General features: G+C 44.6%; 1 protein-coding gene across 1 annotated transcript in view; it reads left to right on the top strand.

The window, feature by feature from the left end:
• LOC107289903 (metal transporter CNNM4-like) overlaps positions 1-6004 on the top strand; it is a 12797-nt gene extending 6793 nt beyond the window's left edge. Inside the window, exons 3-7 of the mRNA XM_015818726.1 lie at positions 100-228; positions 3110-3279; positions 3468-3567; positions 4922-5094; positions 5843-6004. Coding sequence (XP_015674212.1) covers positions 100-228; positions 3110-3279; positions 3468-3567; positions 4922-5094; positions 5843-6004 — 734 coding nt within the window. The remainder of the gene's footprint in view (positions 1-99; positions 229-3109; positions 3280-3467; positions 3568-4921; positions 5095-5842) is intronic.
• Positions 6005-10416: the final 4412 nt, after the last annotated feature.

The following is a 10416-nucleotide window of genomic DNA, read 5'->3' as shown; positions in this document are numbered from 1 at the left end:
AATCCAGTTCTCTCCACTTCAAGGCCAACCTTTTGACACCTCCTTGGCTGTCCAGCCTGAATGTGTTGGTGACCTTTTCTTTGCCTTTTACCTTTGCAGTTGACAATCGGTCTAAAAGAAGAGTCACTGGACTAAGGAAGTGGGATTTCTCTGCTTTCAGGGATTATGACGTCGAAGCAAAGATCTCCAAGCAGCTGCTCTTGGCTGCCCATCGCTTCCTCTCCACAGGTAGCATGTCAGGTGCAAGCCCAAAGCCGACACACCAAACCCAATCGAGTCCAATCCTCTACTTCAGGGCTTTTCAACCTTTTCACCCCATTGTACCACTTTTAGGATATGGCAACATCCGAGTACCACCAGTCACCTAGCAAGGGGTCAAAAACTTGATGACCAAAAAAAAAAAAGTGAAGTACAGGTAGTCCTTGACTTACAACAGTTTGCTTAGTGACTGTTCGAAGTTACAATGGCACTGAAAAAAGTGCCCCCCAAGCCACAGCCGAGCAAGACACCTGCCTGCCCTCCCGGCGGCGCTCTTCCTCCTGTCCGAGGTTTTCATTGTTGTGAGCATTTCTGTTGAGGATTGGCAGCGGTGGGGTGTGTGTGTGTGTGTGGTTTTTATTCCACCCCGTCTGCTGGGTGGTTGCAGCACGTTTTGGTCACTTCACACGACCCTGGGACATTGTGACCGTTATAAATATGAATCAGTTGAATGTAAATCACAAGACCCTGGAGATGCTGCAACATTCCAGCTGATCGGCGCTTCTTCTGGGCTCAGCAGAAGCGCCAGGATCAGCACCGAGCTCCAGCTGGAGCCTGGCGCTGATCCTGGCATTCCTCTGAGCCCTGACAGTCCCAAAGGAGCGCTGATCCTGGTGCTTCCGCTGAGCCCTGACAGCCCTGCAGCTCCAGCCATCTCTCGCTCAGGCTTGTGCGGTGCTGCCACCGGTTCAGCTCATTCCCTTCCCCCGCTACCACTTTTATAGGATGGTCGCGTACCACCTGCCAGGTGCCAATGTACCACAGGTGGTACCCGTACCATTGGTTGAAAAGCCCTGCTCTATTTGCTTCACCCAAACAGACAGAATATAACCTTCTTACCTACTTGATGTATCCTCAGAACCTCAAGGGCATTTTATAGCCCCCGGGTCACATCTAACCCTTTGATTGTCCTTTCCCGGCCTGTGTGACATCACTCGGACATTAGAAATCAAAAGTTAATCCGTGTATGCATGCATGCAATGCAACTGCATTGCTTTATTTTGAAGGCGGCCGTAATTCTTTTTCCAGTTTACATATATCTGCATGCGTGGGTGCCTATGCACCTTCCCAGTAATGTGTGGGTCCATAACACCCCCCGTTTCTCATGTGGCCCTTTGGGAAAATTGATTGTCCACCTCTGTTCTAGGGTGTGGTTGCCCTGAATCTCTTCTCCCATCTCCCATCCAGCTCAGGACGGCCCAGTCTCTTAATCTGGGCCTCCCTCTGGGAAAGCTCTGGGTTGTCAAAAGTACCCCCGCTTCTTCTCCAGATGCACATTCCATCACACAGGAGCCCACCGGCCACAGCAACAGCAACTCATGACAGGGCTGGCCCTGCTTGGCATAAGTGATCTGTTCCAAGCAACAGCACAAACGGAACAGAGGCAATGCCTGGTATTGTACAGGTAGTCCTCAAATTACAATCATTTGTTTAGCAACCATTTTAAGTTACAATGGCACTGAAAAAGTGACATGATCAGTTGTTGGACTTAAACCAGGGGTGTCAAACTCAATTTCATCGAGGGCCGCATCAGCATCGTGGTTGCCATTAGAGGGCTGGGTGGGCATGGCCAGCTCCATGTCACTCACGTCAGGGGCACCTGTGCGGGCCTGGGCAGGAATGAGGCGCATCCAAGGGTGGGGAAGGGTGGGTGGGACGGGGCGAGCGCCAGGGCATGGTCCACTGGAGGAGCCTCACTGAGCCTCAGGCTGTGCACGGGCCCCCTGGACAGTGGCATGGACTGGCCAGAGCCCTGGGCAGCGGAGGTCAAGTGCCCAGCTCGGCCCTTGAGCTCCCACAGCACCAGGGCCCCCCAGCCCTGCATAGCCTAGCCACACTTCCCCGAGGGGGTGCCCAGCTGCACTTATGTCCTCCTCAATGCTGCTGCTGCTGTGCTCACTCTCCTTGGCCAGGTTGCTCATGGTGGGTGCAGGAGGACAAAGTGCGTGGGTCAGAGGGAGGCCCACTCCCTCTCCATGCGAGGAAACCTGGCTTTGTAACCAAAGCATCCTCAGCTATAGGATGGGAGACCACNACACACACACACACACACACACACACACACACACGTGCTCCTGCACGTGCTCCAAGGCACCCACCTGCATTGCGGTGGGCCAGGGCTGGGGCAGCAGGGGCCGGTCCCTTGCCATTTCTGGGACAGCCCCAGGGGGCCAAATCTGGGCCCTCCCCGGGCCGCATCCGGCCCGCGGGTCTTGTGTTTGACATGTCTGACTTAAACTGTCATAGCATCCCCACAGTCACAGGATCAATATTTGGATGCTTGGCAACTGGCATGTATTTATGATGATTGCACAAGCCAGCATGTATTTATGATGATTGCACAAGTCATGTCAAGATGATTTGTGACCTTTTTCAGGGGCTTCTGACAAAGTTAATAGGGGAAGGTGGATTTGCTTAAGGATCATGTGATTCAGTTCATAACTGCAGTGATTCACTTAACCACCCTGGCAAACAAGCTGGTAAAATAGGACATGACTCTGTTAACAACCATCTTCCTTGGCAACAAGAATTCCAATCCCAGTTGTGGCTGTAAATTGAGGAACATCCTGTATCTGAGTTTGGCAGGTAGACTTTTATTTCAGCAGCTGAAATAAAGTGTTTTATTCCAACACTGGAGGCTTTTAAGAAGAGACTGGATAGACATCTTTCAGAAATAGTATAAGTCTCCTGCAGGAGCAGGGGGTTGGATTAGGTGACCTCCAAGGTCCCTTCCAACTCTGTTACTGTGTATTACAGCTTTGGGGGAATATTTATCTACCGTGACTTTAGTTTTGGGGGAAAAAAATGTCCTTGGGAACACTCATCCCTGTGCCCTTTCCCCATCATGCAGAGATCTTGCAATTTTTCCCCACCCTCATCTCTGAAAAATACCTGCTGCGTCTGCTGAAGCACCGGGATGTCATTTGTGAGCTGAAATTTGACGAGAACTTCAAGGACTCCCCCCACCATTACTTGTACCAAAGGAATAAGATGGCAGACTATTTCATCCTCATCTTGCAGGTACGATGCAGTCTTCTCTTCTCCCTTCAGGCCCATGAATGGGCCTTTTCCACTCATACACTGTGGGTGGCCCAGGAGCCCCACCTGCACGGTTCAGCTAAGATGCTGTGAGATTTCAGCTACAGCCCAGTTCATATCTTGTCTGCCAAAATAAGAGTTTTCCAACTGTAATCTTTTCTCTGTTCCAGGGGAAGGTGGAGGTAGAAGCGTGTAAGGAAAACATGAAGTTTGAGAATGGACCCTTCTCCTACTATGGGGTCATGGCTCTAGGGCCATCCATCCCAACAGGTAATTTGCCAATTTGTGCTCTCTGCTCAAATGTGTGCTTTGCCTAATGCAGATGTGTCCAACCTTGGCAACTTTAAGGCTTGTGGACTTCAACTCCCAGAATTCCCCAGCCACAAGCTGAATCTGTCTTTTTTTTTTTTTTTTTTTTTAAATCTCTCTAGCTCTAGCATGAGATTTGAAGCTTCGTCCAAGTTATAAAGTTTAATTGCTCCCCTTGGCCGAAGAATCTAATTGCAAATTGTACTTTTGACACTGATTAAGATTCTTTGCTGACTGATGGAGGACACTAATAAATCAGGTGCTATTTAGCGCCCTCTGGTGGTTTGAATTGTAGTATAGTTCACACATTAATTCTTCTCTGCCTTTACAAAGGTGCTCAGGGAATAACGTCATAGGGCTGGAAGGGACCTTGGAGGTTTTCTAGTCCAACCTCCTGCCCAAGACAGGAGGTTGGACTATTCATCTCAGACAAATGGCTGTCCAATCTTTTCTGGAAGAGAGCTAGGCAAAGGCTGCGTTCACACAACCCTCTTAATGCTAGTGATATTCATATGTTTGCATGATGCATTGTATCATCATCATCAAAAGATTCAGGCTGGATTTATACAGCCTGATAAGCCCCTCCAAAATTAACCATATGAACATTAAACAAGTTAGTATCTTGTCAGTCTGAATCAATTGGCGTGGTTGCCCATCTTGCAAAAACAACTATGAGCTTAAAAGTCAAATCTGCTGTGCAAATGCAGCCTCTGGGTTTGTAACTGAGTTTTAGCAACCAAAGTAAAAACCAGAGTCTTGTGTGTTTTACTTTGTCTTCTTCATGAAAGCCTCCTTGAAAAATAGCTGAGGGGAAAAGGAGAACTTGCGGTAGCTAGAAAATCTGACTGCCCTGCATTTGCTCAAAAATACAGGGGCAGCCCGTGCAATTTATTTAATTATTAAACTTTATTTACTGCCCATATCATTTCAAAGCGACTTTCTGTGGCCTCGGGTGATTCAAGAGTGTTTGTCCATGGCAGAGCTGGAAAAGTTCTTCCTGAAACCATGAGGAGCCCAGCTAGTCAGTGGCTGCATCCACCATCCTTTTCGGTTCCAAAATGGCTGGTCTTTTTTTTTTTTTTAACATGTTGTGTAAATCCAGTCATTATAGTTTATAAACCTGGTGAATGGGACTATGGCCCTGTAGATTCTTCAGCAAAGGAAGCTTAAATAAACCATACTTTAGTCCACTAAAAATGCCCCAGTTGAAAAGGCCGAGCCTGGAGAGATGGATAGGAGAATACAGCGATGAACAGGTTGGAGAGAGGATCGAACCACAGGCTACAATTTTTGTCTCCTTGTCCACAATGTCTAGGGCTTGAGAGCAGCTCCCTGTCTTTCTTCAGCAGCATCAACCGGATCAGCTTTGAACAAATGAATTCTGCCTTCCTCAGAAGCCTCAGCACCAACCAGGTCCTCCCCAGCACCAGCCTGCAATATATGGCTGATTTCACTGTCCGAGCCCTCAGTGACCTCCTGTACATCAAAGTGAGCCAGTGAGGGACTTCTGTGAGAGTCATAAATCTATTCTAAGCTGTCAATAACCCAGTAATTATAGATCAGATTAAGAGAACCCATGATCTTGCAGATGTTACTCAACTGCACCAACAGAAACATCTGGAGAACCATTGATTCCTCATTTCTGCTTCCACAGATTTGCCTATCAAATTCTAAAGAACTTAATTAACATTCAGTTGATTTAATGGTTTCCTCCCTTCTTTAGGGACAGACAAAATATTATGGTGGCAGATTTGTATGAAGGCTGAATCTTCAGTTCTAGCACATTCCTACAAGGAAACGTTCCTCAACCTGATGCCCTCCATTTGTGTACAAGCTTCATAACTCTAGAGATCTGGCACAATCTATTTGCCCAGTTTGATATGGCAGCTTGTCATCCAGTCCACCTTTCCAGCCTATATGTGGCTTGGTGGTTACACTCATATCACACGAAGCATAACGTTATTTATTTAGTTTGGGCTTCATCTGATTTGTGACTCCAGCTAAATCTTTATTCTACAAACCATAGCTAAACTAATTAGGCTTTGCATGCTAAGCCAACCCAGTCAATCTCCTTGGTTTCTGCTTGGTCCATTGTCCTTTCTGGTTTCTGGCCTGCTTAATACATTTCTGGCTGGTTCCTCCACAAAATAGCTGGAGCATCATTTCCCCAAATTATCCCATGCCCTTGATTGCTGGTGGTAAGTTCTTGAATAGTTGCTTTCTCTTCCTAATCCAGATCACAAGGGAGCAATACCAGCATTGTTTAATGGCCTCCTTAATAGACAGCAATAGCTCTGGAGAAGCTACTACTAAGACACCTGACCTCTTGAACCCTCTCCCAAGCAACTCTCCATCCAATTTGAAGATGCCTAAGGAAGAGCCATCTGAATCAGAATAAGGTGGTTAAACAGATCAATCCAAACAGATCATAAGGACCTGATTCTAGAAAGCCTTCTACTTAAACCTCAACATTTACCTTCCAGTTGCCATCTGAGGTCCTTTGTTTCACAAGATAATCATTTATCATCTCCAGGATGACAAACTCCACATTTGGAAGTGAGGGAACTCTTATCTACTTATTTTTTCCCCCAAAAAATGGGCTCCGCGTCTTTCTTCATTTTGGGTTGGTTTATGGACTGCCACTAATACAAGCTGTTTTTTCTTTTCTATATATCAATGGGGAATTAGAACGATTTTCATTGAGCCTATTGCTCAAAAGGGAAAGGATGAGAATCCTATCCTCACATGCTCTGTTTGCAGTGAGATTTGCCTGCTTGCACATCTTACTGAATTAACAAAAGGAGGCATTCTTATTAATAAAACAAACACAAACATGTGTTGAGCCTCAGGAATTTTTGCATAAACTCTGCTGAAATGAGTACAACGTGGCAGCCATTTCTTTATTGCAGTAGGTTCTAATATATATATTTATACGCTTGATTCTTCCTAAAAGGAGTACTTTATAAGATTTCAGAATATAATTCTGCAGCAAAAACATGCTTATTTTTTTATAAACCAGAGACTGCTTAGTGGATTATACCTGGAGAAGTGGATGACATCTCCTGTTTCAGCTACCGATTTAACAAGTGGATTGTAATTATTTTCGTCTGCTTTCCTGTCTGTACTTTTTCTTATCATAAATCAGCTCACTATTTATTTGAGTTTGCTACAGGCCACTTTGATAGAAGTGCGTAATTTTTCTTTTTAAATGTGGAATTTCCTTCCGTATGAAATTACGCTACTTGCTCACCTGTAAAATGAGGTTTCTACTTTTGAGTTGATAATAAAATGCACATTTATTTCTACCCTTTTTTGTCTTTTGGATGTGTTCTGTCAAGATTTGATATCCAGAAAAGGACATCCAGAGTACAGTAAAAAAAAAAAAATCAAGATGATGTCATGCCTAAAAATCGGCAGAGATTCGATTATTCCTTCATTGATACCATCTTTATTTTTTGACCATACTTGAAGACATCTATATTCAATTCATATTAAGGCTCACGCTCATGTCACGATGCCCCACACAATTATCTATTCTCTTAGCCAGTCCATAATATTATTCTAAAATAGAAGGCAAGGCACAGCTCTCACAAACCAAGAAAAGCAAATCAATTAATGCCAAAAGTAGACCACCTTTAAGCTCAAACGCCACCACAAATTTGCTTTCATCCTACTATTCTTGAATAGAATTGCTGTTCAGCAATTTTAACTAAAATGATTGAATTTTAGTTTTCTTCCAAAAAAATAATAATAGACAGACTAAAATGGCTTTTGAAAAAGTCAAATCACAAGGTTCCTTTTCAAAACCTGGGAAAATATAGAAAATCCAGGCCAAACCATGCCTTCCCTTTGACCATCATGGCAACTATTACATTGCTTGTTCTTCTTGACAGATAGATTCCCCCCTCCTTGATCTACAAGGACATTTTAAAAAGCTTGCAAAAAAAGGGCCCACTGCAGTTTGCCATTCTCGGGGGCTGTTCAACAGTGTTAATTCTGGATGCTCAGTCACCCAGGCCATAGTTGTTTCAAAGGTGTTTTTGTCAAAAGGCAACTGGACTCAAGGGAAAAAACAGTCCAGTTCCCTTTGGAAAAAGCACCATTGAGATCTCAGGTTTGTTAAAGATTTGTGTAGGCAGTTTCCTGCGTCCTTCTTTGCAGAGGACAGGCCTCTGTTTAACAGAATGTCTGCAAGCAATCCTTTGCCACAAGGTCTCCTCTATCTGAAGTGCTGCCTAGAGTAAATTCAGGTGAGAGGGAAAGAATTATGAAGCACGGACCTGGAATTCACCCATCATTCCACTAACAGATTAAACAGATATATGGGCCATCCATCAGCAGTCTTCTCCATCATGTTAATGGCTAGGTGGCATTCACACTATATATTGTGCAATACATCAATCCAACCTTTCTCAACCTTGCCAATGTTGAGATGTCTGGACTTCAACTCCGAGAATTCCCCAGCCAGCAGGTCACTGGTCACTGGTTCTCTTGTTTTTTGTATTCTGAATTGAATTATCCACATGAATATTTTACTAATCCCATGGTAGTTCTTGCATGGCTGTCTACTTTGTTCAAAAACAAACAAATAAAAAACAAAACCCGGGGACTCTGAAGACTTACTACTTGCTCTGATATCCATATCTAGTGAATTAGCAAGAGCAGGTGTCAGAGCAAAGGGTCACTTCATAACTTCGGTGCTTCTGCTGTGGCCTCATTATGTCCAACCAGTTTCAAGTCAGCCTGCTATACTCATGTGATTATATACTATTCAGATGCTCCAACAGAAGTAAGCTTGGGTGAAGCACACGCCCTACACAGCCACATTAAAAAATCTTTTGCGTCAATCCTGAGAAAAACACGCTTGCCATCAGGGAAGAGGAAAGAAGTTAGCAGAGCTAGATATGGCTTTGAAGGGTTGCCAGCTTTCCCCAGGGCACAGTGAGTAAGACAAGATTCTGTTTTCTCAGCTTGAAGAGGCATGTTTTTGAAAGTCTGAACAAAGAGGCTGGTTCATTGTATTCTGATGGAAGGTAGGATCTGTTTTTGAGATCCAAACTTGGGGAGACTCACTGGTAAAATATCAGTTTCAGCTCCCACCTTTTCTCCATTTCCCTTACACTGAGATTGAGAGCACCACATTTTCTCTTCCCTTATTGTTTATTTAGCACATGGTTTCCCTTAATTGGCTCGTGTCCCTTGAAGTCTGTGGCCTTGGAGTGTGCAAGAAAATTCTGGAGGGGTGGTGAAGGTGTGGGACTAGGAGCAGGAAGACACAGGCTCAGATCCCGTGTCACAATCACTAGATGACTGTCAGACAGTCACTCACTCTCCCATCCCACATGTAGCTGTAGTTTTAAAATGGAGGGAGATCGCGCAGTCCTTTTGAGGTAGGTTGACAGTTAGAACAATTAATCAGTGGAACAACTTGCCCCCAGAAGTTTTGGGTGCTCCAATACTTGAGGTTTTTAAGAAGAGACTGGACAGCCATTTGTTGGGTTCCCTTATTGAGCAGCAGCACCTCCAAGTTCTCTTCAAAGTCTCTTATTCTGACAAGATCAAGAAAAAGGCATGGCGGGGTTTCCACCTTTGTTCTTCATTGCAGACGGTAGAGTAGCAGAGCATGGACAGACGATAGACTAGCAGAGTATGAAAAGCCTATCCAAGTTTCTTTTTGCTCCATCTTAAACAAAATGAAGATGGGATGGTTTGGAAGTTCTTTTTTTCAGGACTGTGTGAGCTTTTCTGCAAGACCACCCCTTAATGGCTCACTCAGTTCTTCCGTTCCCCCAAATCAGCTCCGTCACCTAAGTAAGCCACCATGTGCTCTAGCAAGAAACCTAAGGTAAAAATTCACTAGATTATATTTATTTAGTTCTGTTGCTTTAACTAAATACTATTATTCTACCCACTTTATCAAAAGCTAAATCATAGTGTCTCAGCCATTGCCCTGCCCCACCCAATGGCTCTGAACTCACCAGTTGGCTTAAACCAAATTCTGGCTTGGTAGTTGGCACTGTGACATATATCAGAGTTGGGCAAAGTTGAGTTGAGTAGCTACACCTAACAATTGGGAGGGAAAGGCTGAGACATAATGCAAAATGAGCAGGGCCTTGCCAGGTCCTTTCTTCCTAGGTTTGTGATGGATTTTATTTTTTTAAAAAAACCCTCTTAAAAATACATTCAATTTTGTGAAGGGGTCATCCGTCAACTTTCAAGAAAGAATTCCAACAATATTGGGCTGCAGGGTGAGTAGGTGGCAGGATGGGTGGCCTTATTTAATAAAACAGAACAAAGAGAAAAATAATCAATACAACAATAGACAAATTACAGGCAGTCCTTGGGTTATGATGGCAATTGGGACTTGCTGTTGCTAAGTGACACAGTTGTAAAACATGATGTCATGTGACCGTGTCACTTAGTAGTGACTGCAGTTCAACAATCCCAGTTGCCATCATTAAGCAAATCACCATGGACCATAAATGTTAGATCGCGCAGGCAGTAAGACACGAGTCGAGTGACAGTCAGCTCTTGGTTTATTGGCAAGGCATAAAGTAATCCGGACTGCGCTCTCTGGGCCAGGGGAGCCCTCTTTTATGGGATTCCCCTGACTTGTAATCACACAATTCCATTGGCTGGCAAGACCCTGTTGCTAGTTAGCCAACCAGCAACGGGCATGAAACTGTATGCAGATGGAGAAGGGCAATCACCCTTAATGGGCGATCAATGGTGAAGGGCAATCACCCTTAATGGGCGATCAATGGTGAAAGGCAATCACCCTTAATGGGTGATCAGGATATGCATAGGGGA

The sequence above is a fragment of the Protobothrops mucrosquamatus genome, unplaced genomic scaffold (assembly GCF_001527695.2).
Source record: "Protobothrops mucrosquamatus isolate PMUCROS unplaced genomic scaffold, P.Mucros_1.0 scaffold781, whole genome shotgun sequence".
NCBI lineage: Eukaryota > Metazoa > Chordata > Lepidosauria > Squamata > Viperidae > Protobothrops > Protobothrops mucrosquamatus.
The sequence above is the reverse complement of the archived record's forward strand: the minus strand, read 5'-3'. Positions and strand labels throughout refer to the sequence as shown.